Source organism: Dromiciops gliroides, chromosome 2, assembly GCF_019393635.1.
Source record: "Dromiciops gliroides isolate mDroGli1 chromosome 2, mDroGli1.pri, whole genome shotgun sequence".
NCBI lineage: Eukaryota > Metazoa > Chordata > Mammalia > Microbiotheria > Microbiotheriidae > Dromiciops > Dromiciops gliroides.
This window is the reverse complement of record NC_057862.1, coordinates 284,685,287-284,708,352: the sequence shown is the minus strand read 5'-3', so window position 1 is coordinate 284,708,352 and position 23,066 is coordinate 284,685,287. Positions and strand designations below refer to the sequence as shown.

At 38.1% G+C, this 23,066-nt stretch overlaps 1 protein-coding gene across 1 annotated transcript in view; it reads left to right on the top strand.

The window, feature by feature from the left end:
- Positions 1-4,946: 4,946 nt before the first annotated feature.
- The window catches only part of MEIKIN (meiotic kinetochore factor), a 145,036-nt gene continuing 126,916 nt past the window's right edge, over positions 4,947-23,066 (top strand). The window contains exon 1 of the mRNA XM_043980669.1: positions 4,947-5,253. Coding sequence (XP_043836604.1) covers positions 4,947-5,253 — 307 coding nt within the window. The remainder of the gene's footprint in view (positions 5,254-23,066) is intronic.

Here is a 23,066-nt window from a genome sequence, read left to right as displayed (position 1 = left end):
AAAAAACAATTAGGTCCAATACTACCCAAATTATTCTCAAAAACTGAGAAAGAATGCACCCATCAGATTCCTTTAATGTGACAAAGAATAAAGCTCGGGAGAACTATAAACCAATATCATTAAATGAGTGTCGATTGAAAAATTTTAAATAAAAGCCTGTCAAACAGACCACAGTAATTCATCCAAGAAATCATCATGAAGAGGTTGGATTTATACCAGGCATTCAAAGATTGTTCAATATCAGGAAGAAGTCAACTTAATTCATCATATTTTTAAAAATCCAAAATCACATTATTTTTTCAATAGATGCATAAAAAGCCTTTGGCAAAGAGGAACACTCGTTTATGCTAAAAACAAAACAAAAAACCACAAAGTACAGTACAATGTATCTCTCTGAAACTAAAATCATTGCATATGAATATGCAATGAGAATATAATAGAACCTTTCTAAATAAATACAATAAAGTAAGGTTGTCTACTTTCCCCACTATTTTTTCCCAGAACTGTATAAAGTTCTGAAAATGCTAGCAATAACAGTAAGAAAAGAAAAAGTTAAAAGCAAGAAAACTGGTAAATAGGAGATACAACTCTCTTACCTGTTCATCACATTATGGTTTACAATATGTTTAACCACATCCAGCTTACCTTGGTTCACAGATCTTACATTCCAGGTTCCTGTGCAATATGGATCTTTAAGGCATCAAACTTCTTCTGTCACCAGATCCATCTGCTGCTGAGCTTCCTTTCAGCTTTGGACTAGCTGCTTCATTAGTACTGGAGCTACTACTTAGTAGTTATCTTCCACACTTCTCCAATAGCATATTGGACACCTTCAGACCGACCTGAGGGGCTCATCTTCCAATGTCACCTCTTTTATCACTTTAATACTGTCCATTTATTGGCATAGATACTAGAGTGGTTTGCCATTTCCTTTTCCAATGGATTGCCTCTTGTCAGAACTTTCCATTATGATCTATCCATCTTGGATAACCATGCATAATATATGTCATAGTTTCATTGAGCTTTGCAACTCTATTCCACCACGACAAGGCAATTGAGCTCATTTTGAATGCCAGAAAGGTTATGCTTAAGATTCTGCAAGCTAGGCTTCAGCAATATGTGAAGAAAGATTTACCAGAACAGTAGGCTGGTTTTTGAAGAGGCAGGGGAACTAGAGATCATATTACCCAACAGTCACTGGATTATGAAGAAGGCAAAGGAGTTCCAGAAAAAACTTCCAACTTCTGCTTCATTGAGTATAATAAAGCCTTTGACTATGTGGATCACAACAAAATGTGGCAAGTTCCCAAAGAGTTGCGAGTACATCTTACTTGTCTCCTGAAGAACCTGTATGCAGTTCAAGAAGCAACAGTTAGAACCAAACATGGAACAACTGGTTGCTTTAAGACTGGAAAAGGAGCATGACAAGACTGTATGTTACCTTTTTTACTTAACATATGCAGAATACATCATGTGAAATACCAGGTTGGATAAATCAAATTAAGGGTACTGGGAGAAAACAACAATTCCAGATATACATTTGATACCACTCTGATGGTAGAAAGTGAAGAATTAAGAAGCCTTTTGATGAGGGTGAAAGAGGAGAGTGTAAAAGCTGGCTTGAAGCTTAACATTAAAAAAACAAACAAACAAAAAAACAAAACTAAGCTCTTGGCAATTGGTCCATCACTTCCTGGCACACAGAGGAAGAAATAATGGAAGCAGTGTCAGATATAATATTCTTGGACCCAAAGATCACTGTAGATGGTGACTACAGCCACAGAATTAAAAGATACTTGATTCTTGGAAGGAAAGGTATGGCAAATGTGTACAACATACTAAAAAAAGCAGAGGTATCACCTTGCTAACAAAGGTCTGAACAGTCAAAGCTATGTTTTTTTCCAGTAGCAATGTATGGTTGTGAGACTTGGCTTGTAAGGAAAGCTGAGGGCCACAGAATTGTGGTGCTGGAGAAGACTTTTCAGCCTGTTGGACAGCAAGGAAATTAAATCAGTCAATACTTGAAGAAATTAATTTAGACTATTCACTGAAAGGCCAAATACTGAAGCTAAAGCTTAAATACTTTTGCCACATATACAATGAGAAAATGGAAAAGACCTTGATGTTGGGAAAGATTGAAGGTAAAAGGAAAAAGGGACAGCAGAGGATGAGATGGATAGATAGTGTCACGGAAACACTGAACATGAACTCGGACAGACTTCTGAAGATAGTGGAGGAGAGAAGGGCCTGGCGTGCTATGGTCTATGGGGTCACAAAGAGTCAAACATAACTGAATGACTGAACAACAATAACAATAGAAAAATCCTAGGGAATCAGCAAAGATATTTATTGGGATAATAACTTCAGCAAAGTTGCAGCCTCCAATTAAATCCTCAAAAGTCAACAGTATTTCTATTTAACAAAGGGAAATTAAAACAATAACCAAAAAAAAAACAAAATTCTTATGGCCTTAACACCTCCTCAAATTATTTTCTTAGTTATCTCTACCCTTTCATTGCCAAACTTTTAACAATTTGCATTCACTGCTCCTACTTCTTTCCTTTCTCACTAATCTCTCAACCACTTAAGACCTAATTTTTTACACTATCCTTATTTTCAAACTATTCTTTGCAAAGTTACCAACAATTTATTTTATGTCAAACTTGCCAGTTCTCATCCTTTTTACTCATCCCTGCTGCAACTGACCCCATTCTTTTTGGACATTTGTCCTCTGAGATTTATATAGAACTTTATGATTTTGCAAAGTTTTCCACATATATCTCCTTACAACCATTCTATAAGGTAGGTCTACTGGCATTATGATTCAAATTTTACAAATGAGAAAACTAAGGTAGGTAGCACAGAACTCCAGGCCACTAGTCAGAAGACTTGAGTTAAAATACAGTCTCAGAAACTTACTAGATGTGTGACTTTGGCCAAGCCACTTAACCTGTTTGCCTCAGTTTCCTCCTCTGTAAAATGGGGATTAATAATATTACCTAATCCCAGGTGTGAGGATCAAATGAGATAATAATTGTAAGCCATTTAGCACAGTGCCTGGCATATATTAAATCTATATAAGTGTTAGCTAGTAGCTAGTAGATATGATCCTGAAGTACAGTTTTCTCCAAGGCAAAATATTTTAATAACAATGTCGAGTATTTAGTTACTAAAATGGTCACATTGGCACCTCAGCAAAAGCCAAGGTCCTAGACATGTTCAATTTATCAGTTAAGACAACAGTAGCCAATAGATTGGGTCAATAGCCTTTCTCCTGATGACCAGAAACCCAATGAGGACAGACAGGGTCTTTTAAACCTAGGTGTGTCTCCCTTCTGATTGGCCTGACAGTACATCATTAGACAATCCCCATCGGTATATATTTTAATGAAGTGGGTTGAGCTCCTCCCTATTGCTTCAAATTGGGAGGTGGGAATAATCTCCAGTGATAGGATTAATCTGTTGTTGGTGCCCCTCCCCCCCAAGTGGGCTGGACTTCAGGTGTGGCAGATTACACCCTTCTGTGACACTTTTTGTTGTTCAATAGTTTCCAGTCACGTCTGACAGTTTCTGGACCCATTTGGGGTTTTCTTGGCAAAGCTACTGGAGCAATTTGCCATTTCTTTCTCCAGCTCCAGATGAGGAAACTGAAGCAAACAGGATTTTTTTTTCTTTTTTAGCAAACAGGATTAAATGATTTCCCCATAATCACAAAGCTAGTAAGTGTCTGAGTCCAGATTTTAATTCAGGAAGATGAGTCTTCCTGAATCCAGGCCTGGCACTCTATCCACTGCACTACCTAGCTGCTCAGACAGATAAGGAATGCTCATTATCTCTAACAATCTCAGCTAGAAAAATAAAAAACACCTGCATCAAGTCCTCACCCACCCATACCTGCTTGGGCTTCCCTTGAAGACCAAGTTACCCCCAACTTTGAAAAGGAAAAGATTGTAGAGCTGACCCATGTGGAGGGCAAAGCTCAAGATGGTTTTCTGTTTATGAACAAACATAAGCAAGGGTCCCATTCAGGTGGGGCCCAGCCCAAGCTGGTTAAAGAGCAGATGCATTACTGCCTCAAAGTGATCCCATTACTAGATCAAGTCCTTTAGTAACTGCCTAGTGAGCTAGATTAAGAAGTGGGGTCAGATAAAATTAGGGAAAGAAAGGATGAATTACGGAAGAGTATAATATAGTAAATTAAATTTCCTCAGTTATATACCCTTAGTTACTCATTCAGAAATGCCAGTGTCCACATCCACTACTCTACCACTCCTTTCCCAGTCTAATTTGCTTGATCATCTATTTCAGACTCTGCATGGCTATCTCCCAAGTTTCTTTTCCAGACCCTCATCTTTTCTCTTCCTGTATCCTCTCCCTTGGTTCTCTGCTCAACTCTGGTGTGTTTAATGATCATCTCATTGCCGTTGACTCCAAAATCCTTCTCCAGCAGTGCTCTGCATATACTAGGCTTGTAGTAAATAGAGGTAGCATGGAATTGAATCCTGCCCTAACTTGTGTTGAACATCAGCTGTTCCCTACCTATGTTAGACCTTTCCACCCAGAAGTCCCGCGGGCATCTCAGACCCACACAACCAAGTCAAAAATCAATTAATTTTCACCCTACCCTCGCCCTCTTTGCCGGCCAGCCCCATTTCTGTTGGCTGTCCCGAGGTGTGAAGTGCCAGTAGCTGCCTGGCCAGGGACGAAGGCGCCTCCTGGAACTCCCTGAGGATGGATGAAGGGGCTGGGGGAGCAGAGGGGGAAAAGGCCCAGCCTGGACCTGGGGTGGTGGAGGCAGGTGCTGAGGAGGTGGGTGGGCAGCTGGGCCCTTAGGGCGAGTTCCAGGCGGCCCCTCCCAAGCCTTGGCAGGATCCAAGCCTCGCCCCCGCACTGGAGGCAGCTGAGACTCCCGCTTGGTCCCGGCCCGAGCCGCCCCAGAACCCGCCATGTGGCCAAAGCGCTCATACGTCCGGCGGCCTAGAGGAAGGCTGAACCACACCCCGCCACCGCCCGGGCCCAGCTGCAGCCTCCCCGAGCCCCAGTCCCGCTACGGGCGCGTCGCAGGTAGGTCCACCCGCACCCTGGGAGGAAAGAGGCCACCGCCTTTCTCCGCCTGGCAACAAGCCGGACCATCGAGAGAGAGGCCCGGAGCAATGTCCAGAAACCCGAGAGAAGGCCGCCGGCCTGTGGAAGAGGGCGGGAGCTACTCAGCCTGGCCTAGCTGCGGGCCATGCTACTGCCACGCCTCCCCAGGTCGTCCTCCTTCCACTCTTTTCACCTGCCACTCCTTCCCATTCTTCCCTCTTTTACCTTTTATCCTACTCTCTTTTTTTGTTTTGTTTTGTTTTTTGTATTTGTTTTTTGAGGCCTCCTCCCTTTTCTTTTTCTCTTTTCACTTTCTCTCCTTCCACCACCTCCCCCTTTTCTCTTGCCTTTTTCCTCCCTCCTTTGTCTTTTCTCCTCCTTTTTCTCCCTCTCACTCTTTTCTCCCACTTCAACTTTTTTCCTCCTCCCCATATACTTCCCTTTCCTTTCTCTCCCTTGACCTCCTCCTCCTTTTTCTCTCTCCCTTCTGCTTCCCCCCTTCTCCTTCCCTTTAGCCCTTCCTTTTCTCCTACCTATTTCCTCTCCTTCATATTTTCCATCCCTCTTTCTCCTTTTCCCTGTTCTCTTTTTCCTTCCCCTCCTTACATTTCTCTCTTCCCCCTTACTATTTTCTTATCTCTTTCACCCCCCCCCTTTCTCCTGTCCTCTTCCCCCTTTCTCCCTCTTTTTCTCTTCTCCATTCTTCTCCTCATGTCTTATTTCTTCCTCAGAGAATTTTAGAATTGGAGAGGAACTCAGCAGCCCTTCAACTCATCCGTCCCCTCCCAAAAAAAAGGATATCCTCTTCAATATACATAAGTAATCATCCAGATTCTTCTTGACATTCAATGAGGGGAAATTCACCGTTTCCTGAGGCCATTATACTTTTGGATAGCTGTTGATTATAAAGCTGTGTAGGTTTCCTAAAATCAAGTCTAAAGTTCCCTATTTACAAAGTCCATCTCTTGCTCCTTCCTGGTACTATCCTTTAGGGCCAAACATAACAAATCTAATCCTACTTCCACATGACAACCCCTTCAGATAATTGATGATGATATGTCCCCAGAAAAGTTCTCTTCTTCAGGCTAAGATGCTCAAGGAGTATTTGGGTTGGTTTGTTTGTTTGTTTGTTTTTGTTTGTTTTACTTTCCTTTTTCTTCTTCTTTTTTTTTGGGGGAGGGCTGGGGCAATGGGGGTTAAGTGACTTGCCCAGGGTCACACAGTTAGTAAGTGTCAAGTGTCTGAGGCCGGATTTGAACTCAGGTACTCTTGAATCCAAGGCCAGCTCTTTAACCACTGAGCCATCTGGCTGCCCCCTTTTGTTTGACTTTCAACAAACATTTATTTTATTTTTTTCCAGTTACATGTAAAGGTAGTTTTCAACATTCATTTTCATAAAATTTAGAGTTCCAAATTTTTCTCCCTCCTTCCCTTTCCTCCTTCCTCCACAAGACAACAACCAATCTGATATAGGTTATATATGTACAATCCACAAGTGCTTTTTTTTTTTTAGTCTGTCTGTGTTCAATCAATATCAGTTCTTTCTCTGGGAGTGGATAGTATGCTTCATCATTAGCCCCATGGGATTGTCTTGGATCATTGTATTGCTGAGAGTAGTTAAGTCATTCACAGTTCTTCATCAAACAGTTCTGCTGTCACTGTGCACAGTGTCCTCCCAAATCTGCTCACTTCACTATACATCAGTTCCTTTGAGTCTTTCCAGATTTTTCTGGAATCATCCTGCTTGTCATTTCTTATAGCACAATAATATCCCATTACAATCATATACCACATCTTCTTGAGTCATTCCCCAATTGATGGACATTCCTTTGATTTCCAGTTTTTAGCCACCACAAAGAGTTGCTATAAATATTTTTGTACAATTTTCCCCCTTTTTTCTTTTTCACAATTACTATTAACTGTTTCCCTCCATCTTATTCCCTTCTCCATGATATTTACTCTATTATCTATCTTCTTTCACCCTATCCCTCTTCAAAAGGGATTTGCTTCTGACTGTCCCCTCCTCCAATCTGCCCTCCCTTCTTTTGCCCCTCCCTCTTTGAGGAATATTTGTTGACCAAATATTTTCTGGAGCTGAGATTTACATCTTAATCTCTCTGAGGTGATCTCATCTGCTCTAAGGTCTAGGGTCATAGCTCTAGACCTGGAAAGTCCTTCATTTTACAAATGAATTGAGGCCCAGATTGGTTGAGTGAGTTGCTCAGAGTCAGGTCATGACCTGAACCCAAGTCCCATCTAATGTTCCTAGGAAATGGATTCATTTTGGTTCATTCTGGTTGTCTTGCTATGGATTCTCTCCAATTTATCAAGATCCCTTTAAACTGTGGCTTCCAGAACTGAAAAAAATATTCTAGATATGTGATCAAGGCAAAGTATAGAGACTATCACCAGTTTTGGAATGTCTCTCCATGCCATCCTGTATTTCTGAAGTTGATTTTTTAAAAACCCAAATATAATATGTATTTATTCCTCTTCAATTTCATCTTCTTAGATTCAGGCCAGTGCTCTACCCCATTAACATCTTATTGGATTCTGACTTTCTCATTAAGTGTATTAGGTATCACATTGAGCTTTGGGACACTAGAAAACTGGATTAGCATGCCATCTATGCTTTTCCCCAAATATTTGATAAAGTATCAAACAGAACAGGAGCATAAGACCAAATAGAGATCCCTAGGGCACTAACAGAAACTTCCTGCTAAATTGACATTGAACCATTAAGACTGTTCTTTGCATCTGGTCATTGAGCCAATAGCTAATCCATCTATTAGTACCATCATCTAATACAGGGCTTCTTAAACTTTTTCCACTCATGACCCCTTTTCACCAGAGAAATTTTTACATGAACCTCGGTATATAGGTATATAAAATAGATATACATAACCTCTTACTGTTGCCAAATATTTTGCAACCCCCACATTCAGTTACACAACCCCATATGGGCATGGGGGATGGGCAGAGAAATGCCCAGAGCTAAGAGATGGAATCTTGTTCCTGAAGCAGACTGGAAACCAGTGTCACTGGATTAAATAGTATGAGTTTGGGAGTAAGGTGACTGAAAAAATAGATAGGAGCTAGGTTATAAAAGGCTTTGAATGCCAAACAAAGCATTTTATATTTTCTCCTGGAGGAAATTGAAAACCACTGGAGAGGAATCTAGGATGTCTCCTAGGTGGCAAGCCTGAGGGAATGGGGGATGATTTCATCCTTATAGTAATAGGGAATGGAAGAGGGTAGGGCAAAGGAGGAGGAGAGAGGTTTAAGGGGAAAGATAATTTGTACTGGTTTGGACATAGTAAGTTTAAGAGCGTATTTAGACATCCAGTTTGAGATGTCAGAAAGGCAATTGGAGATGGGAGATCAGATATTAGCCAAAAGATTGGGGCAGGAAAGGTAGATGTCAGAATCATCAGCATAAAGACTGCAATTAAATCAATGGGAGTTGAGGAGATCACCAAGTGAAGTAGCATAGAAGGAAAAAAGATGGCCCAGGACAGAACCCTGAGGGATACCTGGGGGAATCCAGAAAAGGAGAGGTCAGATAGGAGGAAAACAGGAGAGATTAGTGTCCTGAAAATCTAGAGAGAAAGAATGACAAAAGCTACAGAAAGGTCTAGGAGAATGAGGATTATGGGCATAGTTCCAGATTGCTTTCCAGAATGGCTGGAAATTCACAGCTCCACTAACAGTGCATTAGATTAGTGAGACTATTTTCTGGCAATTTTCCAACAATTGTCAAGTTCCATTCCCCCCCCCCTTTTTTTTTTCCTTATGAACACTTTTTTTTTAGTTTCCTTTAGAAATCATTATCTCTATCGGTCTAAACTGTGCAACTTCATTCTTCAAGTTCCATCACTGTCTCTTCCAAAAGCAAGTGAATTTTGAACACTCATTTTGAACAGGTAACAGTTATTTTCCTGAGGCAGAAATACATATACCCTGCTCATTGCAAGTGATAAAAAAATTAGTCTTACCTGCAATAATGATTGAGATATTTAGCCTTTTGGGGGCAGCTAGGTGGCACAGTGGATAGAGTACCGGCCCTGGAGTCAGGAGGACCTGAGTTCAAATCCGGCCTCAGACACTTAACACTTATTAGCTGTGTGACCTTGGGCAAGTCACTTAACCCCAATTGCCTCACTAAAAAAAAAAAAAGAGAGATTTAGCCTTTTAAAAACTACTTGTTAATTTATTCACACCCAAATACCTCATTAAGTACCTTTAAAAATTTAATTTTGCAGGGCAGCTAGGTGGCGCAGTGGATAGAGCACCGGCCCTGGAGTCAGGAGTACCTGAGTTCAAATCCGGCTTCAGACACTTAACACTTACTAGCTGTGTGACCCTGGGCAAGTCACTTAACCCCAACTGCCTCATCAAAAAAAAAAATTTAATTTTGCTATTCTGAATTTGACAAACATGAACATTGCCATATATGAAGAATAGAAAGAGAATTTTATATGAAACAATAAATCTCTATTATTTACATCGTGATTTTTTAAAAAGCCATCCAATATTTTATTTTTACAACAGTCCCACTTGTCTGTATCTCTGAATTATTGTCTCTTTTCTGTGCATTTTTTGGTAAATAATTCAGTGATCCTCTTTTCTTTTGTTCTTATCAACATCACTATTGAACTATGGGACCTTCCCTCCAAATCCCCACCCCAACTTTAAAAAGTTCCTGTTTGATAAGCATAATCAAATAAAACAAATCCACACATTAAACATATTCAAAATGTTTATCTTTTTCTACAATTTAAGGCCATCTCATCTTTGTTAGAAAGTGGAAAACATGATTTATCATCAGTCCTCTATAGCAGTTGTCTATGACATTTAACAAAAATATAAATTGAGGCATATTTCTCTGAGCAAGATAACATTTTGTCATCAAGGCTGGTAACCTAAGAATAAGATGGGTCAGTGGCTTGCCTTAATTTATGCCAAAGACCCTGAGTAAAAGAACAGCTCCCCTTTTTATAGGTTTGGAGGAATACAGAACAAAGAAGAGAATAGGGTAGATGACATCTTGTGGTTAAAGGTAACATGACTGGTTACACTAGCTGAGGCACAGGGAACAATATGATTGGTTGCAAGTTTGGTAATGAGAAGCTAGCAACAACCCTCTCCTCTCCTAATTAAGAAGCATTCTACTTGAAAGATAATGGCACAGATGTTTTGGACAATAGACTAGACATTCTTAATTTTTTAATTTTTTAATTTTTTAATTTTTTTTTTTTTAGTGAGGCAATTGGGGTTAAGTGACTTGCCCAGGGTCACACAGCTAGTAAGTGTTAAACATCTGAGGTCGGATTTGAACCCAGGTACTCCTGACTCCAGGGCCGGTGCTCTATCCACTGCGCCACCTAGCTGCCCCTAGACTAGACATTCTTAAAGGATAGCTTGGTGGTGTAAAGATAATAAGCCTGACTCCTTATGGCAAAACATATCCCCTAGGGTTAGCTAAATTCCTTTAAACAAAGATAGAATGATGATTAACTATAGAATTGGATTAATAAACTTAACCCATTACAGACCAGCTGAATTCCGAACTAAGTTCAGAGACAGAGACCCATGACTAAAGCATTTTCAAGACAAAATCATTTAACTGTAAATAAGATCTGTAAGAAAATGATAGTCAATATTGATCATTTCAATTCCCCCATTAAATCAATGACAGATATGTCTCATAGATCTTTTATCTGTAAACAAATCCTATAAGATCTCTAACATAATCATTACTAGTAGGATGCACTAACATAAGCTTTGCCAGTACATTGTTAGAACAGGCTTTAACATAGTAACTAATGAGAAAACTCAGCAAATGTACATACAGTATAACAAAAGCCAAAGTAACATAATAATGATCAATAACATTAACCAATATCAAGCCTCCTAATATCCCAGTAACCCACTTACAATGTTCATTTAATCAACACATTTCATCTTGAATCTCAGATGTCCTTTGTAACTGTCTGATCTTCCAGAAGTATCTTACCTTGCACATTCTGGAATGAGTTTTGTTCTCAGGGAAGCTCTGAAGGGGGCTGCTCCCTAGAAGATTTGCTTCTTTGGTTCTAAGTCCTTGTAGATTCTTAGATGTTCCTGCTAAAATCTTTTGCAAAACAAATTTCAATACACTTTAGTACAGCTTCTTAAATTTTACTTATTCAATACAGTAATCAGTTAAAACAGCTCATACCTTATGGTTCTAATCTTAACAATAGAGCTATAAGAAAAATATCAATTAGGAACCCAGAGTTCACTTGAAACCAGCAAATTTAAGTTTTTACATATCCCTTGCTGTTTCTGTCTTTATCTAAACCCTGTACTTGACATAAACACTGCCAACAATAGACTGAAGAATCTTTTTTTTTTAAATCTAAGGAAACTGACTTGTAAAATGAGACTTTCTAGTTAAAAAATTAATATTTACCAAAGTAGATATGTAAGATAGGGCTGAGTGCTTGTCTAAATTGGCATTAATGCCACCATTTAATTTCCTGTGATGTGAGGTAGGAAATTGTTACATTGAAATATTTAAGAAAGTTGAATAGCAGCTGAGAAAAATCAAAAGCTAAATACCACAGAAAGCAAAACTCATAAAACCTTTTACATTTCTGAAAACCTTTTAAATTACACATATAATTATTTGCTCTTGTTGCTAAATTTTTTTACTCTGATTATTTTTCCACTTTAATAAATCCAATTTATTTAGAACTCTAATTCCAATTTCTTGATTAGGAGTAATAGAGACAGATAAGGATCAAATCCTTACATAAGAACATACTTTGTAAGTAGATGACCTCAATTACACAAATGAATTTACTTAAACATTGGTAATTATACTCCAATTGTAGCAAAAGTTCTGGGATGGGATGTGTAAGTAAATGAATTAATTAATTTCAAATTGTATACAGAGAACAATGAATATCAAATGAGTTGTCTTATAGTAAAACATGTTTGCACTTCAGGACATGCCACATGCACTTGTTAATCCCAAGTTAAATAATAAACCTAAGTAAAAATGGGTTTCCCTTTAAGGTAGTACAAGATGGTCCATAAGTCACTGTCCTCTAATATAACTGATTGCACTGAAATTCTTTTGTTTGTTTTTTTAACATGAAACAGAAAAATTTTCTGATTTTGACTTTACTAATTAACAGTTATATATTTTGGTCCATAAATTTGTCCATCATTGTCTAACTATTCCCAAATCGTTCTGAGATATTACAAGGACCATATCTTATCTAGGAATATGACAATAAATAGGCAGATTCCAAACCAAAATAATCAGTTACTTTATTGTTTAGGATATGAATCTGATTACAGTTCCAGATTGAAAACTGTATAGTACAGAGGTGATGAAGTATTGCAATAACAAGATTCATTTTTTAAAAAATCACCACTTTAACTGGCCCTGGTTAGAGATTTACTATGAAAGGAAGGGGCAGGAATATAATTATAACAGTATCAATACTAGTCCTCCATGCCTAAGCTGAAGGGCACAAAATGATTCAACATATTTATAATAGGATAAAGCATCTTTAGTTCTGTTTAATTTCAGATAAGAGTCTTAGTTAACAAACAATCATATAGAAAATTTCTACCACATGTATAAGGTCTCATAGTGAGGCTCAGGAGAAACCAGGTGGAGAACATTCCTGTTCAAAAGGGTGGTATCACAACATGGAAATGGAATCAGGATGGTCCTACCTTTGGCCATGCCAAGGTTGTTACCTTGACCTTTCCCAGATATAGACATTTCATTTACCTGGACAGTTCTCAGACTGAACTTCCTTTGAGCAGTTTATGGTATTTTCGAATGGTTGAATACTAACTTAATAATCAACCAGACAATCATACCTAAAATCAAAACTTAGAGTAATATCAGATAACAGTCCCACAAGATTTTACTTCAAGTAACAAGTTTCACTAATCACACTTATGACTGGATACAGTTATTATTGCTAACATGCTATTGAAATAAAAATTTAGCAGGCCTTCAAAAAAATCACTGAACATTTCTATTGTTCATTCTACTTCTCTAGTTTAAATATCCTGGTGTAAAATCAATCAATAAAATAATGACATTCTATAAATTTATGTAGACAGTGAACATGATAGTTGATTCAAAAAGAATCTTTCAGAGGAAAAAATTGACAGTAATTTGCACATTAATAGCCATCTAAGTTATTATATATTAACCTCTCAAAATTAAATCCTTAAGATCATAGCCTGTTAGACTGAGTTGGTTCAAGGTATAACTTCAGTATATACTATTCCAGGTGTAACATTATAATTTTATAGTTGTAAATCATCACATGAAGTACTTCTATACTATAAATAAACTTTTAAAAATTTCCCTTCAGCCAAGAATTAATAGTAATAGGGGGCCAGCTAGATGGCGCAGTGGATAGAGCACCGGCCCTGGAGTCAGGAGTACCTGAGTTCAAATCCGGCCTCAGACACTTAATACTTACTAGCTGTGTGACCCTGGGCAAGTCACTTAACCCCAATTGCCTCACTAAAAAAATAAAAATAAATAAAAAATAGTAATAGGGAAAGGGATGCTGTTCTTTTAAGTAAAGAAAATCCCAAATTTTTTTCACAAGGTTTGATAAGGTTTCATGACTCTGTTCAATTTGGAAGGTTTACAAATAAGGAGTTTTACAAGGTCTTTTTCCCCCTCTCCTTTTCTTTTCCACAAAGTAAGCAATTGTTATTCTTTCATTTTAAAATATGCCCAATTAAACACTTAATAAGCCTCTAATAATTAATTTCACAGTGCCCATATAAAAAAGGATTAATTCCTCAATTACTTAACATCCCCTTAAATAGCATTTTTTTTTTTTTTGCGGGGCAATGGGGGTTAAATGACTTGCCCAGGGTCACACAGCTAGTAAGTGTCTGAGGCTGGATTTGAACTCAGGTACTCCTGAATCCAGGGCCGGTGCTTTATCCACTGCGCCACCTAGCTGCCCCTAAATAGCATTTCTTAAACAATGGTTTCTCAGATCTTAAAATACAAGAAAATTTAGAAACAAAGTAATAATATGTATAATATCATGAATTTAAAACAAAACACTAATCTCAAAATATGAATTTAGTCAAATGCATTTCCAAAGTATCTTATTTGAAAAATCATTTATCCTATCACATATGGATATTCACAACCCTAATAGTTTGAGAAGGCATTAGTACAAAACACATTTTATTTTAAGAACCAATTAGCAATAAAAAAAAAGATAACATGCATAGGCCAAATGATATCATATAAGATAAATGAATCTCATAGTAAAATTACCAGGAATACATATAAGATTTTACTAGTATAAAGTCGTAACTTTTATTATTGGGTGAGTTCAGAATATGCAGAGCTTAAATATTATAAACCATTGTTGTTAAAATTCCTTAATCTACTTGGAGGGCTTATAAGATCTTTGAACGGGGCAGCTAGGTAGCACAGTGGATAGAGCACCAGCCCTGGAGTCAGGAGGACCTGAGTTCAAATCTGGCCTCAGACACTTAACACTTACTAGCTGTGTGAGCCTGGGTAAGTCACTTAACCCCAATTGCCTCACTTAAAAAAAAAAATCTTAGAACCCTGCATTACAAAGATGAGGACATCTTACAGAGATTTCTGCTATACCAAATCACAGTAAAATATTAATATCTATTGCATTTCTAAATGAACAGTTTTAAACAATTTACATCATTCTTTTAACAATTTATTCTATAACTCAGAAGAGTCCAGATTTTAAAAGAAGTTGCTCTTCTAACAATATTTTTAATACAATGAATTATGAGGTAATATTAGGCATAATTACTATCCACATTACAGATTGGTAAACTAAAGTAACTTATTTTAAGATCAGACAGGTAAAGGATTTTCTGATCCATGCATTTTTCAAATATTTTGTCTTAATGTAAATAGTAGAATAAATTTTAAACTTGTTCTGATTTAGTTTTGAGGACATGGTGACATTTAAAATCTCAAAAAGAATCTTTTGCCATCAGTTTCCTCCTAGCTCTCTATAATTTCCCTCTATTTAGTTTTAAATAAAGAGTTCTATCAAATTCTTGTCCCCATCCTCTTGCTTGCCCCAAGGGTTAGGGATGGGGGTGGGGGATGGGGAGGGAGACAGAAGACTTCTTTGCATTCCTCTCCCCCTGCTTCAGAGTCTGGAAATTCCAAACTGCAATTTTTATTATTTTAGTTCCCAATTAAATAAGCACATGATGTTTCTTATATCCTTCTAATTAAAAAAAAATTGCCCTCAAGCCTCTCAACATGCTTAAACTTTCTTTCCTTCATATGTATTTGTATATGTATATGTATGCACATGCACACATATACATATACATATTCATATTCTTCTAGTGGTTTTGAAAGCTATACTTTTCTTATTTCCTTCATATTCTCTTCTTAAAGATTCTTTTATTTTGTTCATTCCCTAAATTCTCTTTCTTATTCCAATAGTATATAAGCCTAAATTCCTTTCAATTTTATTTATTTATTTATTTTTTTGCGGGGCAATGGGGGTTGAGTGACTTGTCCAGGGTCACACAGCTAGTAAGTGTCAAGTGTCTGAGGCTGGGTTTGAACTCAGGTACTCCTGAATCCAGGGCCAGTGCTTTATCCACTGCGCCACCTACCCTAAATTCCTTTCTTACATTCCTCTGGTATATTCCTCTTTCTTAATTTTAGCATAAATAGGTGTGGAAAGCATCTCTGCTTCCTTGCTCCTCTAGTTTGTTTATGATATAAATTTTTCCATCTAAGTCATGTTTCTATTTGAAGCTTATTTTGGTATATACTGTGAGATATTGGTCTAAATCTAATTTTTGCCAAATTGCTTTCCAGTTTTCCCAGAAATTTTTATATGTAATCTAGTAATTTAGGTTTCTTTGGATTTATTGAATGCTGTGCTAGTATGTGACTTTGAATGAATGAAGACTAATTTTTTAAGCTCTTACTATTAGGTAGGTGCCGTATATGCTTTTGTATGTTATGTACCTAATTTATTTCATTGATCTACTTTTTAATTTTCTAACAGGTACCAAATAGTTTTGATGATTACTACTTTGTAGTATGTAGTTTAAATTCTGGAACTGCAAGGCTCCAATGTTTCCCACTTTTTTTCATTATTGTCTTCCAATTTTTGACCCTCTATTCTGTTGCTACCCCTTATACACAATACTTTATCTCCTGTCTCAGTGCCTGTCTAATGGGTATTGCCATGTCTTTAATGTCCTGAGCCTTCACCTCCGCCTCTTAATTTCCCTGATTTCCCTCAAAATACAGCTAAAATTCCTCTTTCTAGGTGGCCTTTCCAGGTCCTATTCCTCCAAACCCTCAAACTACTAATGCCTTTTCCTTCCAAATTATCATCATCTACTCTTACCTAGTTACACATTGCCTTCCCCATTACAAGATAATCTCCTCCAGTTCATGGAAAGGCTCCTTGAGGATAGGCACCAATCTGCATATAAGGATCTCTGCCAAATATTGGCTTGGTTTTAAAATGTAATGTTATCTATGTTTTATTCTATTTTAAAATATATTTTATTTTGTTAAATATTTGCTAATTATATTTTAAATTGGTATAGGCCCCATGTTTGACGTTTCTGGCGTAGATCATACTCTGTTTAAGATGAAAAAAGTTTGTTAATTGTGGAGTAGGCATTTCAGAGGGCACAGTAGAATGTGTGGACAGATCTGGAGTGGGACATTAGGAGAATAGTGTTGATTTATCTGGGTATGAGGAGGTAGTTACTGAAGAATTAGGTTTGCCTTCAAATTTCATCTATTTACTTTGGCAACTGCCTTTTCCTTCAGTGCTAAACAATGAATGTTTCTCTCTTTCTCTCTTTTTTTTCTTTTCTTTTCTTTTTTTTTTCTTCGGAGCAATGAGGGTTAAGTGACTTGCCAAAGGTCACACAGCTAGTAAGTGTCAAGTGTCTGAGGCCGCATTTGAACTCAGGTCCTCCTGAATGCAGGGCCAGTGCTTGTCCACTGTGCCACCTAGCTGCCCCCAAGTGTTTCTCTTTGGGTTCATCTTCATAATTTCAAATCCCTACAAGTTGCTTACACATTGTCTTTATTGAGCTCAAAGCCTCTCTGTTCCCTAACCCCTTCTTCCACAAACTTTCCCCATAGAAAACTTTCTCAGCTTTTTCTTTTTCACACTTTTCTTCCTTATTCATTTTTCCTTTTTCTTCCTCATCTGTATTCTTCCTCCTGCTTCCTTCCTCCTCCATTTTCTTCCTCTTGCTCCTCATTTTTTTCCCTTTTCATTTTGTTTTTGTTCTTGGCAAATTCAATTCAACACACATTCATTGTCTCTTGTGAGCAGAATGTTGCATTAGACTGAGAGATTTGCACCAGTATTCCATTCAGTCCATGAACAAGCAGTTGTTGAATTATGCTAGGTGCAGGGGTTACAGTATTGTTAAATTCAAGGTGGTTTGGAAGGGTGAGTACTAGCAACTGGGAAGAACTCAGTAAAGACTTCAAGTGGAAGGTGGTGCTTGAGCTGCTTCTAGAAGGAAGTAAGTGTCATGTGTCTGAGGCCAGATTTGAACTCAGGTCCTCCTGAATCCAGGGCCAGTGCTTTATCTACTGCACCACCTAACTGCCCTCCAGTAAATTTTTCACAGGATATCTACCAAAAGTAATGAGGATTTTACTCTAGCTCTTTTGATATTGCACGGATGCTAATGGTACAAATTATCTGGCCAACAGTGTTTCCTCAGTCTCACTATGTGACTAGTTCATTTTTCCCTAATCTTGTACTTCTCTGACATCCTTTATACTCACTTCTTATAGGGGCCAAATTTTAATTGAGGAGTGTTAGGCAGCCCCCTGCAATATTGGGGCAAGGAAGGAAATTAACAGCCTTTTTCAAAAACAGAACAGGGTTTATTAACAAGAACAAACTTAAAAACACAAGTAAGAGTAGTAGAATTAAGGGAAAAGGAAAAAAAGGAATTGGGGAAGGAAAATAATATGACTTAAATCACACCACCACCACCTGGGACTCAGCAGAATATACGGCTATGTCCCATCTCTTTCTAGCTCCAAAGCCAGAATGGTGAATCTCCTCCCTTCTCCTTACCAGCAACCCCCGGGGCTCCCAGGAAACAGGGTGGACAGACACACAGCCCAAAGCTAATTGGCTGGCAGCCCTGATTCACAGAATTAACAGACACTTGTATAATGGCCAGCCTCCCAGCTTCCACACGCCAAAGGTCACCTGATTGCCCTCACCCGGCTTCCCATCATTATAATTTGGCCAGGCCCATGTACGCATTGGCATGAGGTGTGTGGAGCACTTCAGCTCAGAGGCTCGACACCTGAGCCCTGGCCGGGGGGAACGCTGGGGCTTCTAAATCACAATTCATTCTTTACATTCTCCTCCATAATTTTCTTATTTATGATATATATCTTGCTCACATCTCCTGCATACCTCTTGATTGCTCTTTGGGCAATTTGCAGCTTCAGTTCTTTATTAACTGTAATACTCCATGACTTACAACTATATAACATTAACAGAAGAATATTATTATTAAAAATATGGATATTTGTTTCAGGAAGAATTTGGGGGTTATTAAAAGAACCATGAAACTTCTTTTAAAATATATTTTAATGATGATCTTTTTTTTAAACATCACCATCACTTCCCTCTAACTCTGCCCCAAATAGAACTCTCCCTTATAACAAATAATTAAAATCCAGCAAAACATATCAATAGTTGGCCATGATTGAAAGTAAATTCCTCATTCTACAACTCTAATCTATCACCTCTTTTACCAACACTGGTACTATATTAATCATAGTTCTGTCATCTTTTAATGTTGTTTTACTTTACATTATTATGGTTTAAAAAACATTATTATGGTCATTGTATAAATTGTTTTTCTGGTTCTATTTATTTATTTGTTTGTTTGTTTATTTGTTTATTTAAAATTTTTGGGGGGTGAGACAATTGGGGTTAAGTGACTTGCCCAGGGTCACACAGCTAATAAGTGTCAAGGGTCTGAGGCCAAATCTGAACTCAGGTCCTCCTGAAAACAGGGCCAGTGCTTTATCCACTGCGACACCTAGCTGCCCTCTGGTTCTATTTATATAACAGTATTAGTTCGTACCAATCTCAATTTTCTCTGGATTATTCATATTTATTATTTTTTCAATATAATCTATCATATTAATAAGCTATAATTTTTCACTCATTCCTTAGTTTTGTTTCTAAGAACTACGTGATTTCCCAAAGTTAATCCCACCTACACTCTTTTTTAAAAATCTTGATCCAATTTATTGTTTATTTGCAGCAGCAGTCCCAGGTATATACATTATCCATTTAACTTCATATCATGATCCAGACAGAGTATTCTTTTTTTTTTTTTTGTAGGGCAGTGAGGGTTAAGTGACTTGCCCAAGGTCACACAGCTAGTAAGTGTCAAGTGTCTGAGGCTGACTTTGAACTCGGGTCCTCCTGAATCCAAGGCCAGTACTTTATCCACTGTGCCACCTAGCCGCCCCCGGACAGAGTATTCTTTATCCACTTAGTTTTTCCTGCATGGATAAAGTTAAGCCAAAAATTGTGTCACTTACAGCATGAGCCTCCTTTCTGCACTTGGTCTTGTCCCAGCAACTTTATCTACCTGTGTGTTCTTCATTGCCATTTCTACTTCCTTCAGCAGCCCATCTGTGTGGTCAGTCTAATATTAGTGTACAAGTTTGGTGACTTCATGGTCTTCAGTAGATGAAAAGAGTTTGTTACATTAATCTTTACTGTTGTTTCCCTCCTTCCAGTTTCATCAGTTGCCTCGAGGATATGGTCCTTCAGTGGGTCCCTCACCAGGCTTTCTATAAACTTAGTTTTTCTTCCAGTGCTGCTTCTTGGTCTAGATTATATTCTTCATAATCTTTCAGCATCTTTCTCCATAAGATTGTACAAGTTTATATTCTAAACTGGTATTGCCCTTGGCTGCTTCTATTTATCAAGTAAGTCATGTATTTCATGAAGTAGTTTCTAGACTCTTTTGGTCTAAACCAGTGCATACAAAGGTAAAAATTATATATTCCCTGACTTCAAAAAGCTTCCATGTTTTGGGGGCATATGTTCAGGGGCAAGTAAAGTAGATAGAAGACTGGGTAGCTAGGTGTTACAGTGGATAGAGTGCCATACCTAAAGTCAAGAAGACTCATCTTCCTGAGTTCAAATCTGACCTCAGACATTTAGTAGCTGTATGACCCTAAACAAGTTACTTAGCTCTATTTGCCTCAGTTTCCTCTTCAGGAAAATAAGCAGGAGAAAAAAATGACAAACCACTCCAGTATCTTTGCCAAGAAAACCCCCAGTGAGGCCATGAAGAGTCAGATACAACTGAAGAGCCTCAACAACAACAAAAAATACAAGATAATTTGAGAAGGAAGATACTAAAAACCAAAGGTATTAGGAAAGCCTTCCCAGAGGCAAACCTTGAAGAAAGCCAAGGTAGGAGTGAAGAAGATGAACTTTGAAGGCTTGAGGGGCAACCTGTGCTATGGAAAGGAGGCTGTAGATAGATTGCCAAGTTCAAAAAACAGAAAATAGAATATATGAAGGGCGGTAGTGTGAAGTAAATGTGGAAAGTTACACCGGAGACAATAGTAACCACTACTATGAAGAGTTTGCATTTTATTTTAGAGGCAAGAGAAAACTAGTGAAGATTTTTGAAGAAGGGAGTGAAATAGTCAGATTTGTGCTTTAGGAAAATTACTTTGGCAGCTGAGTGGAAGATGGATTGGAGAAAGAAAAGAAAGGTACTAGGAAAACCAGTTAGGCATCTATTGTAATAATCCAGGCAAGAGACAGGAGGGTTTGAATAAGGGTGGTGGTCCTGTGAGTAGAGAGAATGGGACCAAAAAATACCAATACAAAGCACTTCCTTTTTTTTTTTTTTTTTTAATGAGGCAATTGGGGTTAAGTGACTTGCCCAGGGTCACACAGCTATTGTTAAGTGTCTGAGGCCGGATTTGAACTCAGGTCCTCCTGACTCTAGGGCTGGTGCTCTATCCACTGCGCCACCTAGCTGCCCCTACAAAGCACTTCCTATGTGTCAGGTGATGGAGATATAGTACCCAACTCTTTATGACTCCACTTTGGGGTTTTCTTGGCAAAGACACTGGAGTGATTTGCCATTTCCTTCTCTAACTCATTTTACAGATGAAGAACTGAAGCAAACAGGATTAAATGACTTGTCCAGGATCACACAGCTACTAAGTGTCTGAGGCCAGATTTGAATCCAAGTCTTCCCGAGTCCAGGCCCAGCAATCTATCTACTGTACTACCTAGCTGTCCTTGCCTATAGTTAGGGGATGGGAAATGGATGATGTAATGGAGACTGGGAAAGCTAATAGCTAGATCAGGGCTTCTTAAACTTTTTCCACTCATGACCCCTTTTCACCTGAGAAATTTTTACTCAACCATGGGTATATGGGTATATAAAATAGGTATACAAATAAAAAATTTACTGCAAAATTTTTCACAACCCCCACATTGTTACAGGACCCCATATGGGGTTGCTACCCACAGTTTAAGAAGCTTTGAGCTAGACCAGAGCAAGACCATCAGGAAGCAGCATCTCAAAAGCTTAGAGAGCAGAAATTGTATGCAAGAGGAGGGAGTGGTTAACAGTGTCAAGAGTAACTGAGAGATAAAAAAGTATGAGGAACTAAGAAAAAGCCATTGGATTTAGAAATTAAGGTTAGAGGTAAACTTGAAGAGTAGTGTTGTTCTGGTGGTTGGGTTGCAAGACAGATTGCAAGGAGATGAAAAGTTAGAAGATGAAAAAGAGGATGTAATGAGTACAGGTAGGGTTTTTTTCCTAGAATTTTAGCTGTGAAAGGGGGAAGAGAAAAAGTAGCAGTCAAGTAAGTAAAGGCTTTTTAATGATGGGGGAGATCGGGGAACATTTATTTATAGGCAGTGAAATTGGAGCCACTGAGTATGAGGAAAAGGAAGAAAGTATGCTCAAATGGCAAGTTCCTTGAATAGATGGAAGGGGTTGAGATTAAAGGTACAAATAGAGGGGTTAACCTTGGCAAGAGGGGCCACTTCTTCCTCAGATTAACATAAAGGAAAATAAAATGAGGGAAGATAGAGAGAATGGAGAGAACATTCACAATGGATGACTGATTTCCTAAGCAGAAGGGTGGAGAGACTCCTTAATAGAGAAGAGAATGTTTGGAATAGCTACCTTGGGGAATTAGAAAGGGTTAATCAGGGGGAAACAAAAGTATTTGTAGCAATGAAGGCCAATTGAGACTAAATAACAAATTTTTTTAGTGCACCCAAGTCAGTAAGGTTTTGTAATTTCCTGTAATATAGACATAGGAATGAAGACGTCAGAGAGGTAATATAACCCGTATTTGGGGTTTGGCAATGCATTACTGGTAATAGCATAATGGGACAAAGGATTCTAGGTTAGAGGACAGTATATAGTTGAAATAATTAAGTATATGGTATAGAGTATGTAGTGAAGTATGGAAGTGAGGCCAGAGTAAGGGTTATAGAATGAGAGAACAAGGAAGGATTGTGGTACTGGAGGTCCAGATGATGAGGGAGAACAGGTTCAGAAAGAATAAGAAAAATACATAAAGGATGTAAGACTGTTAGGAACTTCAGAATTCTGGATCCTGGAGGTAAGATTAAGAGTATTATTGGTGTATGACTGAGGTCATAGAAGTTGAGGCAGTTGATCAATTTAGAAACCAGAGCGTTAGAGGGGACATCAACATGTGTACTTAGGTCTTCAAGTATGGGTGCAGGGATTGGGGTGGAAAGGAAGGTTATAATCCAGCTACTAAGCTTTTTGAGAAACACAGGAAGTATTCTGGGGGATGATGGGTATCTGTCACAAAGATCTAGATAGAATAGTGTATACTATTGGGATGACCCTCAAAGGACTAGAGA